Here is a 15,497-nt window from a genome sequence, read left to right as displayed (position 1 = left end):
GAAAGCAGAACTGGAAGCACCAGAGAGACATTCTGTAATGATCAATAAACCAATTGTTTTGAATCAAATTACTTTGCCTGCTGCCTAGGGCTGAGTGTGTTTGCAATCGCGCCTCCAACTTCCCTGCCCCTGGGTATTTCTTCTGTGCCACCTGTCTCACACATCTCCATCAACACTCCACCTTTGCCATTCCCAACTTCCTTTGCTCCTGCCTTATTTACAACTTCTCTCTCCACTTCACATTGTCAAATACAGGACTGTGCAAAATTCTTAGGCATCCTAGCTTTTTATATATATGCACTTAAGACTTTTGCACAGTACTGTACTGGTCCCGATGTGTCCCGATTGACGGGATTCCATTGTATAACAAAATTAAAACAAAGTTTTTTTATGGTTAATAGCAGGAGACTTTATGAGAGTCTTTATCACCCATTTCTACAGATGCATGGTGGAGTTGCACCAGAACCTGGTACTGAATCTCTAATGTACTGTATCACAAGAGGCTGTCGGCTGTGGAGGATTGTAGATCCATCGGGGACACACCCTTCCCCCTGCCGTCATTGAGGGTATCTCCAAGAGGCATGCCTCAAGAAAGCAGCATCCATTATTGAAGAACTTCATCCAATGTTTTAAGAATGGCTTCTTCCCCTCCAGCATCTGATTTCTGAATGGTCCATGAACAGCATCTCATTAGAATTCTTTTTCATTACTTTTAAGACTAAAAATTTGACTTATTTGTCACATGTACATTCAAACATAAACTGTGATGTTTGCATCAAATCAAATCATTGAGGATTATGCTGGGCAGCCCACAAGTGTTGCCGTGCTCACAGCACCAACATACTATGCCCAGAACAGACTATCCCCATCTGCATGTCATTGGAATGAGGGAGGAAACTGAGCACCTGGAGGAAAGCCACATGGTCATCGGCAGAACATAAAAATCTCCTTACAGATAGCAGCTAATATTGAACCCTGCTCTGTGAATGCTGGTGCTATAATAAATAGCATGATGCTAACTGCTACACCACCAGGCTGCCCTATTCTTGTGACGAAGACTTTTGCAAACTATTATTTTTGTTACTTAACAGTAATCTTTTACTTGCACCGTATTGCTGCTACAAAACAACACATTTCAAGACATATGTTAGTGATAATAATAAACCCAATTCTCACTCTAAGATCCTTCTTCCACACCAGAGGGAATGGAAATCTGGAACAACCCTCACTTGCAAAATGAGATCGAGGTCATGACAAATAATAACCGAGAGAGAGGTGTTGTTTCTGCCTAGCAAAAATTATTGCTGATAGAACCAAGAGGATAATGAAATAACAGTAAAGGTAAGCTGCTATTTATCTGGATGGTGAAACATGCTGAATGGTCTATTTCTGTTCCCATAGGAATGCAGGTTATTTACCTTGATTCTGTGTCTTTTCACAGGCCTGTGGAAAATTAGCAGAACCTTGCAGTCATTTAGTTTTAAACTGAACTGACATGGAGTTAGATTAGGCCAGATGTATAAAATGGTTCTCTTTGCATCAAATCTCCAAAGGTTTTACTTTGCATAACGAGAATGCGTACCACTTTAAAAGATTTGTCAGATCCACATCGATCTTAATCCAACAATCATTACCATATGAACACAGAACCAATAACATTGTTTACCAGCCTTCTAGGTTGGTAGAGTAATGAATGAGTTTTGTTAAATTAAGTAAACAAAGAAGTGAAAGAAGAAAGTGGGGGTAAAAGATGAAGAGAGAGAACAAAGAGTGGGTATGCATACAGGATGTCCATCATAGATGTACAGCAAATTACATGTTTTATTCGATAATGATAGAAAAGCTGCAGTCTATGATGAATTAATCCCTTCTGTTTTCAGTGTGGAATTTTAAAAGACTTGCAACAGGTGTGGAATCTGCATTACATAAGCATGCTCAATCTCTGCCATAAAATGCTCAGAGTTCTGCAGCAACCACAGCAATGCTTTAAGCTTTAAAAATAAAGCAACTTGGATATTTATACAGATTATTATATTGCCCTTTCCATCTGCTACAATTGAATACATAAATGAAAAATACCAATTATACCTAATCAAAAGTGATATATAAATTGACATTATTCATATTTACTGATACAGGGAACATTTATCTTTTATCGCAGAAATTATCTGAAACTCTAATTTGAATACAGGTTTTAAAGCCATCTACCCACGGTGTGGGAAACATTAAACAATGTATCAGGAGTACTCACTAGATCAGTCTTAGGCACATCTTGATAGTCTGCAGAATAGTAGGATGATTGCCGGTGGATACCATTGCCATCAGGTCCAGGCTTGGGTGGCTGGGCATGCTGCCTATATGTAGCACTCTTGGGTGTCCAACAGAAAAGATTGATAGACTCTCGCACACAACGCTCAATGTCGATTTCTTAAAAAAAAACAATTACCTCAATCAATAACAATGAACGCAAGTGCTAAAGCATTCAAGCATGCCAGTCAAATCCACCAAACTATTCCATCTATTTGCTTACATAAACTCTCAAGCAAACACAGCGAATAATGCAGTGACATAGTTTCTGTCCTTATCCTTCTCCTTCCTAGTCTTTACATTAATTTAATCAAGTGCTGGAATATCTTATAAGCAAAAACAACATTTGCAATTTATTGAACGACTTCAAGAAATGTCATACTGTCTGGGGTGAACACATGGAAGGTTAGTCAGAAACTACTCACAGAGTAGATAGGTAGGTAGGCAGCCCTAGGGGATAATGGGTTCGTGTCTCTGATGGATTGTGTCCTCTCCAGGGTGCAAGCCTGGGAAGGAAGACTTGAAGAACTGGCTGGTGCCCATGCAGTGTGTTTCTCGTCTCCACATCACTGATGTAGTCCAAGGGAAGGGCAAGTGCCGATACAGTTTAACACCAGTGTCGTCGCAGAGTATGGACTATTAATTGAATTGACTTTATTTCTTACATCCTTCACATATTTGAGGAGCAAAAATCTTTATGTTACATCTCCGTCTGAATGTGCACTGTGCAAATGAAAGTAATTTGTGATAAATAGTACGTACAGTAAGATATACAACAGAACAGTCAATATAACATAGAAGTACAATTGTGTCAGTGTGAATTAATCAGTCTGATGGCCTGGTGGAAGAAGCTGTCTCGAAGTCTTTTGATCCTGGCTTTTATGCTGCAGTACCGTTTCCCAATGGTAGCAGCTGAAACAGTTTATGGTTGGGGTGACTCAGGTCCCCAGTGATCCTTCAGGCCCTTCTTACGCAATCATCACTGTGAATGTTCTAAATATTGGGAAGTTCACATCCACAAATGCACTGGGCTGACTGCATCACTCTCTGCGCAAAGTCCTGCAGTTGAGGGAAGTACAGTTCCCATATCAGCAGTGATACAGCCAGTCAGGATGCTCCCAAATGTGCCCCTGTATAAAGTCCTTAGGATTTGGGGACTCATGCCGAACTTCTTCAACCATCTGAGGTGCAAGAGGTGCTGTTGTCTTCTTTCACCACACAGCCAGTATGTAGAGACCACGAGGACCTCGGTGATGTTTATGCCGAGGAACTTGAAGCTGTTCACCCTCTCAATCCCAGATCCATTGATGTCAATAGGGGTGAGCCTGTCTCCGTTCCTCCTGTAGTCCACAACCAGCTCCTTAACTTAAATGCTTATTTCATTAAGAAGCTCTTGCACATTTTAATTTATGAACATACAATATAAAATACAACATGCATTTGGTGAAAAGCCTGTGTAGAAGTCTTGGCTCTGTTGGTAACACCCTTGCCCAATTCGAAAGGCTGCGAGTTCAAGGCTCACAGCAGAGATTTCAGCATAAACTGAACAGGACATGATGGTACTGTTGGAATATTGGTGGATTATTAGAAATACCTTACTTCAAAAGAAATGTGAAACCACATCGAGTTTGCCAACTCAAGTGAAAGAGCAAGATCTCATGGCCTTGCTTAGCAGCTGCCCTGGTAAAATTATATCCTCCAAACTCTAACTGAAAGAGTTTACCTGGCTATTGATTACTGTTCAGTGCAGCTTTGTGCAGACTGACTGCCATGTGCCTCAACACTCTAACAGTGGCTACTCCATAGAAACACATTAATACCCGCAGAGTAAAAATCTAATAATCTGATACCCGATCAATCCAAAATGCTGATGACTCGGCATCTGGTTGACCTCTGCTCCCTTTCCACTCACCAAGGCCCTGGATCTCATTGTAATATGAAGGGAGAACATGAATCAGGGTCCCAGCATGTGGGAATATAAAGTATCTATGGTTTTGACCTACGTTGTGTTCACTGGAAGAAGATCAACATTATTTGTCATATGTACATTGAAATGTGTCATTTATATCAAATCAAATCAAATATGCAAGAGTCGCCCTGATTCTGGCTCCAACATGGCATGCCTACAGCTCACAATACCTAACCCTAACCATATGTCTTTCAAACGTGAGAGGAATACCTTATGGTCACAAGGAGAACATACAAAGCCCTTACAAAGAACTTCAATGAGTTATCGCTGATGCTGTAAATCGATTGCGCTAACTGCTAGGCTGCCACGCTATCCTACAGACAGACAGAATTGAATGAAGTGCCTTAAAGGAGAAAGGGTGTTGAGGAAGGATATGCAAAAGCATTGGAAGTCACTCTTCTATAACTTTTGCTGGCAGTATTTGAGGTGGCAAAGCCTGACTGTGAGACCCTTAAAGTTTGTTAAGCAAGCAAGGTTAGCTTATGTTTGCAAAAAAAGAAAAGAATAACTGAAATGAGAACCAATGGCTTCCCGCTGCTGAATAAACTGCATTATGACAAAAAAACTAAACATGTAAACTGCATTCAACACACACAAAAGTTGCTGGTGAACGCAGCAGGCCAGGCAGCATCTCTAGGAAGAGGTACAGTCGACATTTTGGTACATTACTACTTGCGAAGTAGGCATTAAAAATGTGAAAGGTAGAATATAAGGTTTTCTTTTGAAAAAAACTGGATAAACAGCAAAAGTTAAGTTAAAACATTTTGCAGACACAAATCAGGTGTTCTTAGTCTGTTCTTTGATATCAAGGATGACTTGAAAAGTTATATCTTACTGAAAAAATACTTCTTCGCCTAGGCCAGATCCATTGTCCAACATTAAATATTGGACTGCCTACATTTTCCTCCATCTCAATATGGGGGAGAACAAAGCCACACATATTGACTAGGTCCATGTCAAAAGCTCCATGTTTCCCCATTGATTCATTATGCAATCAGATGTCTCTGATTCATTATGCTTCTTAAATCAATTCAACCAAAGTTCACCCATTTTCTTTCCATTTACCATTTACCTTGCCTTCACTCACCTGCTGCTTCGCACTGAGATTATGGTCAATTTGGTCTATTATTCTTAATTTTTTAAATCTTCATTTCCTATATTAGAACAGAAATGACATTTCAAAAGTACTTTTTTGGTTGTAAAGTTGGGGTCAGCAGGTCCTACACTGGCCCATCAGTTACCACTGAACTGACTGGACTCAAATGGACGTCATCCTTATTTGACCCTTATAGATTTCCTGACAAGAACAAACGTTCATCAGAGGTTTATTAATCCTACATCCCTAATGCAAAATCCCTAATCCATCCATCATCATCCTATGGGATGGGTAGCCTATCCTACATCCCTACTGCAAAAGAGAATGTTTATAATATGCTGATGGGGAAAAAAGAAAACTAAATTGTACAGACAATTCTCTTTACTGATCTTCTTTCACTATTACAAAACTAACTAATGATGTGAAATGAAATGAAAAGTGCTGGAAAAACTGCAGGACAGAAAGCAGGTAAGATAGGGAAACCCATTATCCTACCTGGGTCTTCCAGCACCTTCAGTCTTTTGATATTATAATTATTGATATACCCTTGTTATTTATGTTTCACCCGAAGACTGTGGTCATGTTCTACATAAAACAATCATCATTTGAGTACAATTCTATCAACTGACACTCAACCAGTTTATTTTTAAACGGGCCATCAGACTGATTAGTTCACACTGACACAATTGTATTTCTAAGCTATATTGACTGCTCGGTTGTATACTTACTGTACATATTATTTATTACAAATTACTTTCATTTGCACATTACACATTCAGACAGAGATGTAGCGTAAAGGTTTTTACTGCCCATGAATGTGAACGATGTAAGAAATAAAATTACTTCAATTCAATTCAATTTAGCTACACAAGACTTTGTTTCATAAAGAAACAGTAGCTAAAAAAATTATTGATGGCAAACAAAAAACTACAGCTCTAAAATCCCTTGAAGCAGTAAGGCCATAGTAGTGATAAATACTGAAATAAAACTGTCTATGTCATGCAACCATAAGTAAGAGACATGAATTACTGTGCAAAGGAATTTCTGCTCCGGGGCATATTCCCTGAATGTGATTCAGGGGGCAGGCGTGTGCACAGTAAATTGGTTGGGTCTTCTCACCATGATGGGAACCACACTGGAAAGAACTGCAAGTGATGCTACAGTGCTTTCCTCTATGTCACAATTAACATAGATAGCACGGTGCTAATCAACCTCCTATCCAAAAGAAAATTAAATGAATGCGATGGATCGTGTTTTAATACATTAAAATTACATGCAAGTTGCTTCATGAAGTAGCAAGATAACGTATATGTATAAATTCAGCTAAGCTCCAAAGAGTTTTCTTACACACACACACACACACACACTTTCCAATAACACAAACACATTTCCCAAACATTTTAAGGCTGTCTTAAAATGTTATTGATCATCTTAAAATGTTATTAACCATCTTAAAATAGCAAAGCTAAAAAGTATGACAGTGATCTGTCAAGTCGGAAAGAAAAAAGTGAACTGCAAATCAAATTCACCTTTAGGACCACAACATTCTAAATATGCTTAGGTATTTTTTTTTACCTCATTAGCAGAACTGAGTAGTCTAAGATTACTTTATTACTTGGAAGTTCATTATCACTGATTTCCCCATCTCCTGAACAAGTCATTTTGTTAGGTTAAGACAATTCCACATTTCACTTCATTGGTTATTCCACATAAGAGAAACTACAGATGCTGGAAATATGCAGCAATGCACACAAAGTGCTGGATAACTCTAAGGAGGGAAATGAACAGTTGACGTTTCTGGCTGAGATCCCTGGGATTTCATCCAAGTGGCCACCCTGTGTGAGTCAAGAACTTTCCACTAAAGATCAATGCCTGGTGATCACAGATTTATGTTTATCCCAAAAGTCCTCAGGCATTGAAACCAACTGCAGTGTCCTTAGCTGTCAGCTGATTTAATGCTGAGTGTGGGATCTTCCTCAACTGTGTAGTTCCACTTCACCCTGGGTGGTGCACTTATCAGAGGAAGCACTGATCCCTATCAACAGTTCTGAAAGATAAGAGTTAGGCAATCACATAAGTGCTTTAACTGACTACCGTGATGTTGCCTGGAGGCTAGTGTAATAATTGGGAGTTGTTAAATAAAATTGCAAAAGTTCATAAAACTGACTCTGAACGATGACTCTTCTTCCTCTGGCTGATCCCTAATCTTTCAGGTTTCTCTTCACGTGTCGTTAAGAGTAACAAGAATCTGTCTACACAGCTGCACTCCACGGTTGCCTTGAGGAAGGATTAAGGTGTTTTGTGCTGATAGCATCGTTTCTGCCCTACAGGTCATTTAGTTTGACAGCTCTGAGAATGATACGACTATGGGTTCTTAATAGTAAACATGAGTTTGCATTAGATAATGAAATTTTGGACATTAATCAGTTTCTCGCCTATATAATGCACTCTCCCATGCTAAAAATGTAAATACACTGTATATTAAAGAGAAGTGGGAGAAAGAAGCGGGGTTGGTACTTTCAGAGGAGGCTTGGGGGAAAATCTGCAGCTTTCAATGGTCCTCGACTAATTCTTTGACTTGGAGAGAACATTGTTGGAAAAACATTATAAGATACTTCAAGACCCCATATCAGGAAAAATATAAAGATACAAATGTGATGTGTTGGAGAAGGTGCGGCTCCAAGGAGGCAAATCATTTTCATATTTTCTGGGATTGCCCTAAATTAAGTCTATTTTGGGAAGGTATTCATAGAACATTAGTTAAGGTACTTAGGTCCCAGATACCTCTGAACTTTGAGACGCTCTATTTGGGGCATGTATTGTTCCTTGAACAGAAGGAAGATATAAAGTTGCTGCAGGCCCTCTTAGCGGCAAGTAAGAAATCAATCACTAGAAAATGGCTAAATCCAATACCACCTACATTAGAAGATTGGTACGAAATTATCTTGGAAATATTTAAAATGGAAAAGTTGACCTACTCCCTGACAACTCAAAAAGAAACATTTTATCAAATCTGGAATAAATGGATTGAATATATAACCCCAATGCGAGCAGACTTTAGATGACTCTCCTAATGATTTATATTGCTGTTCTCATCAACACAGTAATATTGCTAACGTAAGCACCCCTAGTCTAAATGTTTGTTTTTTTTTGGAAAATAGAGAATTAACACAAGTAAAGGGAAAGGGATAAAAAAAAATGAAAAAATTAAGTAAATAAGTACATAGGGATTGGATAATTATGTCTGCGGGCAGGAACAAGCACGAACAAATTGGGATATAAACACCTACAATGGTTGGTATATAGGCTTGTATGCAACATTTTGGACCAGTGGAAATGGTCCAGAAGGGTTGTATGGAAACTATTATTACCATTTTTCTTAACAACTAATTTCATTACTTAGCCTAATAGGTTAGATTTACCACAGTACATAATTATCTATTTAAATGTTTATTTTGCTTTTATATCATCTCAATGTGTACTTAAGAATGTATAAATAATTGTAGTTTTATGCATATAAAAAAATGGAAAAGGTTATATGTGTGAAAAAAGTACGTGATAATTGTGAACTCCTTATCCAAATAAAAATAAAATTAAAAAAAAAAAGAAATTTTGGACATTATTGGCTTGCTTCTGAGTCAGCTGGCTTTAGATTCGAATTCCAGCACAGCGCCTGAGCACATGGATTATGCAAACATTTCACTGCAATACTTTGGGAGGTCTGTCTTTCACTGCAATTATCAGATATCATATTAAACTGAGGCTTGGTTCAGACCCAACAATCAAACCATTTCTATATTTTGGAATAGCTGTGAGGAAGGTATGGTAACTATCAGGTAATTGTCGTTTTTTGTGTTAATTTAATTAAATACACCTCATTATTGGAAGATTCTTCTTTCACTTTTGCTTTTTCAAAATAAGTTTTTTTTGCATTTTGAAATAATTATTATTATCTTATAGTTTTTAAACATTTTTGAATATTTGTGAACACAATCATTCAAGCTTGGATTTTTGCAAGGCAGCAAGACCAGAAGCAAGGCTTGACAAATTGTGACAGCTTTTCTGCAAATGGGAGATTGCTTGCTATCCAGGTTGAAGTGAACTCCAAGAACCACATTACTAATTTAAAATTCTACTCCAGTTAATTGCAGACCTAATACACAAATCCAAAACATTCAGGACCATTGACTCCCCCTAGTTTATGTCCACTAGGAGAAATAGTTTGTACATGTTGTACACAAACAGATAAAGCACAACAGTAAAGTTAAAAACTGTGTTAAAAACTTTTTTTTTCTTAATACCCATTGTAATAATACTGTACATCTGAAATGAAACACTTAATTTTAAGTTCAGCATGGAAAATTCAATTAGGCAATCAGCAATGTATGTGCACAGACAATGCAAATCAACATACTTTTAGGGCACCTGCCATTTTTAAAACGTACAGTATGTTTGACGAAACACAACAGCACCAAATAACTGACAATATATTCATGCATCTGCCCTCTGGTATTGTATTATAAGATAACCATACAATGATAAAATTTACTGAATCTTCAGCAGTTCGTTCAGATCCTCACCTGGCAGGTCTGAAAACAGTAAAATGCATTCATTGAATCCATTGGCCAGTAGCCTGTCTCGTAACTGCTGCAGAATGGCCACCCCTATACAAAATGGGAATGAAGAGTTGCCAAGGAGTAACGTGTCCCAAAGATGAAAGATCTTGTGCAAAGGAAACACATCTGTAAAAATATTCACAAAGTTGAACACTGTAACAATAGGGAAATAAATCATGTAATCATTTAGTGAAAAGCACCAGACTAATTGTTGTGCCCATATGGTAAGTTTCAATAAGCAAAGTAGATCTGAGTAACAGAAAATTAACACTTGTTCTGAAATTTTTGAGGTTATTTTTCTGTTAGCTAGACTTTGATACAGAGAACTTGGTAGATAAGAACATTTGCTAACTGACTGTTGGATTTTGCTTTGGTTTCCTCAACTGAAAATTATGAGTCCCAATTGAGATCATTGATTCACCTTCACCAACTGAATTGGACATCATCAATGCAACCCTAGAAAACAGCATCTACACACAGGTTCTGGGGCAATGGAGATTAAGCCCGATTTCTAGTCAAAAAATGTGAAATATTACAATACTTTTGATGCAACCATTTCAATCAAAACTAATGCAAACAACAGCCTAAGTTGTGAATCTCATTCTTATTAACTCTGTCCAAACTGTAGCTTGGTTTTGACATCAACAAATAAAATACTTTGTACTTTATTCAATGAACACTTAACTGCTTTTATTAATGTTTTACTGAAGTCAGTCAAAGTATTACTCACGTGTAAACATTGTGAGAAACCAGGGAATTGCATAAAGCTGGAAAAAAGCAAAACAAAGCAAGGCACTATTAGGTAAATCCATATTAACCACACTGAAGGCTGAATGATTAATTTGAAAGTTGCCGACAGTTATTCACACTCAGTAAAATATGTGTCTTCTTCACCCACCCATCACCCTACCTGTGTACTTGATATTACCTGTTTCAAAGAGTTGGTGTTGTCCTGTGAATGTACTGGTTCTGCTGCCAGGGTTAATCCTTTTTATTTGCAGTTCCTACTTAAATGACCTTGATTATATTAAAATCTCACAAATTCGGTGTCATCTTTGTGTCCATTGCCAGATCGGCTGGTTTCAACCAAAGTTGGAAACCAATAGATTAAATAATTGGATTTGTGTTCCAGGTTCAGGAACAGCTACTTGCCTACAAGCATCAGGCTCTTGGAACTTACCTGCACAATCCTATTTCTACTTCAGTGATGGAACACTGCAGACCACCTTCTCTACTACCATGGACTTGTTTCTGATTGCTTTTTATTGTACTAATGTCTTGTGTTGCAGTGTTTTTTACTTCACTGCTGTTTCATTTATGCCCTGTGAGCTGTCAGTACTGATGTGACTGCAATGCTGCAACAAGCAAGATATTTCATTGTACCTGCACTTCACTGTACTTGTGCACGTGAAAAAAACTCGAACTTGATGGCAAATATTGCTTAAAGGAAATTTAAAAGCTGTCAGTTTTCTCTCACAGTGTATCCACACCTAACTCCAGAATGAAAGTCCTTTCCTTTGCAGTTAATAGGGAGCTATTACTTTGCTCTGATAATTGGGGTTCCCCTTCTCAGATTTATCCAAAGGAAAGATGAAGGTTGATGCATGTGGGACCAACTACACATTGCAGCAGCTGCCAAAGTAGGGAGATCGTCTTCTTCCCTCACCACTGGATCAGGTTACTATCAGTCGGTTCCATGTGGAGACAACTGGTAAAATGGCTACATGATCGTACTACATTGTCCTTTCATGGCCTCTCCTTCTTCAAGCGTTCCACTATTTTCCTCAGGTTCACTTCCTGAAGTGGCCAGGTGAATTATCTGTCATTTAGTTACCTGACGGTGTATCGGAAGGATACGCAGGTAGGTAGAGGGGGTGGCATGGCTTTATTTGTAAGAAATGATATTAAATCATTAGAAAGAGGTGACATAGGATCGGAAGGTGCAGAATCTTTATAGGTTGAGCTAAGAAATCGCAGGGGTAAAAGGACCCTGATGGCAGTTATATACAGGCCTCCTAACAGCTGCAGTGATGTACACTACAAATTACAACAGGAAATAGAAGAGGCTTTTCAGAAGGGCAGTGTTATGATAATTGTGGGGGATTTTAACATGCGAGTGGATTGGGAAATCAGGTCGGCACTGGATCTCAAGAGAGGAAATTCGTAGAATGTCTACGAGATGGCTTTCTAGAATAGCTTGTTGTTGAGCCCACTAGGGGACTGGCTGTACTGGATTGGGTATTGTGTAATGAACCGGAGGTGATTAGAGAGATTGAGGTGAAGGAACACTCAGGGGACAGTGATCATAACATGATAGAGTTCACTGTGAAATTTGAGAAAGAGAAGCCGAAATCTGATGTGTCGATATTTCAGTGGAGTAAAGGAAATTACAGTGGCATGAGAGAGGAACTGGCCAAAGTTGACTGGAAAGGGACACTAGCGGGAAGGACAGCAGAGCAGCAGTGGCTGGAGTTTATGCGAGAAGTGAGGAAGGTGCAAGACAGATATACTACAAAAAAGAAGAAATTTTCGAATGGAAAAAGGATGCAACCGTGGCTGACAAGAGAAGTCAAAGCCAAAGTTAAAGCAAAGGAGAAGGCATACAAGGAACCAAAAATTAGTGGGAAGACAGGGGATTGGTAAGTTTCTAAAAGCTTACAAAAGGAAACTAAGAAGGTCATTAAGAGGGAAAAGATGAACTATGAAAGGAAGCTAGCAAATAATATCAAAGAGGATACTAAAAGATTTTTTAAGTATATAAAGAGTAAAAGACAGGTGAGAGTAGATATAGGACCGATAGAAAATGATGTTGGAGAAATTGTAATGGGAGATAAGGAGATGGCAGAGGAACTGAACGAGTATTTTGCATCAGTCTTCACTGAGGAAGACATCAGCAATATACCAGACACTCAAGGGTGTCAGGGAAGAGAAGTGTGTGCAGTCACAATTACGACAGAGAAAGTACTCAGGAAGCTGGATAGTCCAAGGGTAGATAAATCTCCTGGACCAGATGGAATGCACCTGCGTGTTCTGAAGGAAGTAGCTATGGAATTGCGGAGGCATTAACAATGATCTTTCAAAAGTCAATAGATTCTGGCATGGTTCCGGAGGACTGGAAGATTGCAAATGTCACTCCGCTATTTAAGAAGGGGGCACGGAAGCAAAAAGGAAATTATAGACCTGTTAGCTTCACATCGGTGGTTAGGGAAGTTGTTGGAGTTGATTGTCAAGGATGAGGTTACAGAGTACCTGGAGGCATATGACAAAATACGGAACTCAGCATGGTTTCCTTAAAGGAAAATCCTGCCTGACAAACCCATTGCAATTTTTTGAGGAAATTACCAGTAGGCTAGACAAGGGAAATGCAGTGGATGTTGTATATTTGGATTTTCAGAAGGCCTTTGACAAGGTGCCACACATGAGGCTACTTAACAAGATAAGAGCCCATGGAATTAGGGGAAAGTTACATACGTGGATAGAGCGTTGGCTGATTGGCAGGAAACAGAGAGTGGGAATAAAGGGATCCTATTCTGGTTGGCTGCCGGTTACCAGTGGTGTTCCACAGGGGTCTGTATTGGGGCCGCTTCTTTTTACTTCGTACCATCAATGATTTGGATTATGGAATAGATGGCTTTGTGGCTAAGTTTGCTGATGATACAAAGATAGGTGGAGGGGCCGGTAGTGCTGAGGAAACGGAGAGTCTGCAGAGAGACTTGGATAGATTGGGAGGACGGGCAAAGAAGTGGCAAATGAAATACAATGTTGGAAAGTGTATGGTCATGCACTTTGGTAGAAGAAATAAACGGGCAGACTATTATTTAAATGGGGAGAGAATTCAAAGTTCTGAGATGCAACGGGAATTGGGAGTCCTCGTGCACGATACCCTTAAGGTTAACCTCCAGGTTGAGTTGGTGGTGAAGAAGGCGAATGCAATGTTGGCATTCATTTTTAGAGGAATAGAGTATAGGAGCAGGGATGTGATGCTGAGGCTCTATAAGGCACTGGTAAGACCTCACTTGGAGAACTGTGTGCAGTTTTGGTCTCCTTATTTAAGAAAGGACGCGCTGACGTTGGAGAGGGTACAGAGAAGATTCACTAGAATGATTCCGGGAATGAGAGGGTTAACATATGAGGAACGTTTGACCGCTCTTGGACGGTACTCCTTGGAGTTTAGAAGAATGAGGGGGGACCTCATAGAAACATTTCAAATGTTGAAAGGCATGGACAGAGTGGATGTGGCAAAGTTGTTTTCCATGGTGGGGGAGTCTAGTACGAGACAGCATGACTTAAGGATTGAAGGGCGCCCATTCAGAACAGAGATGCGAAGAAATTTTTTTAGCCAGAGGATGGTGAATCTGTGGAATTTGTTGCCACGGGTGGCAGTGGAGGTCAAGTCATTGGGTGTATTTAAGGCAGAGAAGGATAGGTATCTGAGTAGCCAGGGCATCAAAGGTTATGGTGAGAAGGCAGGGGAGTGGGACTAAATGGGAGAATGGATCAGCTCATGATAAAATGGCAGAGCAGGCTCGATGGGCCGAATGGCCGACTTCTGCTCCTTTGTCTTATGGTCTTATGGATATTTTGTTGTACTGTCTATGGTCATGGTGAGCGCAGATCTTTAACCCAGACCTGAGATGGTCAGCAGTTGTGGGTATTGTTATGAGGCTCATTAGTAGCTGTCTAACACTGGAGTTAGAACGTCCTGGGTTCAAATGCATGGAACCACAAAATCCAATCTATTGCTTTGATCAGGGACTGAGTAAGTGATAAGTCATTGGCTATACCATCCTGTAGACAAAATGTCAAAGTCGAAGACAAGTTTATTGTCATCTGCACAGATGCAGTGAACAAATACCTGCAGCAGCATGACAGATGCATAACATTGTTTAAGCCATAATCACAAGAAAAACATAAATGATATAAAAATATCCAGACAGAACACATATTGGAACAAAAAAATCAGAGTGTATTGTTTAGACAGGACTTTACCTACCAATTCAGATAAAGTTAAAATATCCCATGGCACAATACAGAGAATCAGGGAGTTCTAATTACCATTTCTCACTCAATCAATACCACCAAGAACAGACTAATTGTGGGTCAAACTCATTGGTGTCGAAGACTCCTATCAATCTGTTCTCAATCGTTTCTTGCTGAACTGATAATTATTAATCTCTTTGTATGCTACCTGAAATAATCCACCTATGTCTGTGTGTGGGTGTCTGCAGGCAGAGAATGACAGACACATGTGCCTACATAAAAGGTCACTGCACTTAAAAAAGGTAATTTGGTGAGTGGAATCACAAGAGAAGCTGCAGATGTACGAAATCCTAAGTGGAATGCTTTAAGGCATTTTCTTGAGTCAATATGATTAAATGAAGCATTACTGTTTTTAAGAAAATATAATTAATGTTTATAATTTGCTCTCAGCAAGCCACGTAAACTGGAAAGGATCGACTTCCCTTGATTTAATTTCTCATTTATCCTTAAATAGCAATATTTGTAATCT

General features: G+C 39.1%; 1 protein-coding gene across 2 annotated transcripts in view; it reads right to left on the bottom strand.

The window, feature by feature from the left end:
• Positions 1-15,497, bottom strand: part of tbck (TBC1 domain containing kinase) — a 248,987-nt gene that overhangs the window by 86,455 nt on the left and 147,035 nt on the right. For both annotated transcript variants that reach the window (XM_063046811.1, XM_063046812.1), the window contains 3 exons: positions 10,719-10,755; positions 9,953-10,114; positions 2,252-2,427 (listed from right to left, as the gene is read on the bottom strand). In XM_063046811.1, coding sequence (XP_062902881.1) covers positions 2,252-2,427; positions 9,953-10,114; positions 10,719-10,755 — 375 coding nt within the window. The remainder of the gene's footprint in view (positions 1-2,251; positions 2,428-9,952; positions 10,115-10,718; positions 10,756-15,497) is intronic.

This window comes from Mobula hypostoma, chromosome 4, assembly GCF_963921235.1.
Source record: "Mobula hypostoma chromosome 4, sMobHyp1.1, whole genome shotgun sequence".
Taxonomy (NCBI): Eukaryota; Metazoa; Chordata; class Chondrichthyes; order Myliobatiformes; family Myliobatidae; genus Mobula; species Mobula hypostoma.
The sequence above is the reverse complement of the archived record's forward strand: the minus strand, read 5'-3'. Positions and strand labels throughout refer to the sequence as shown.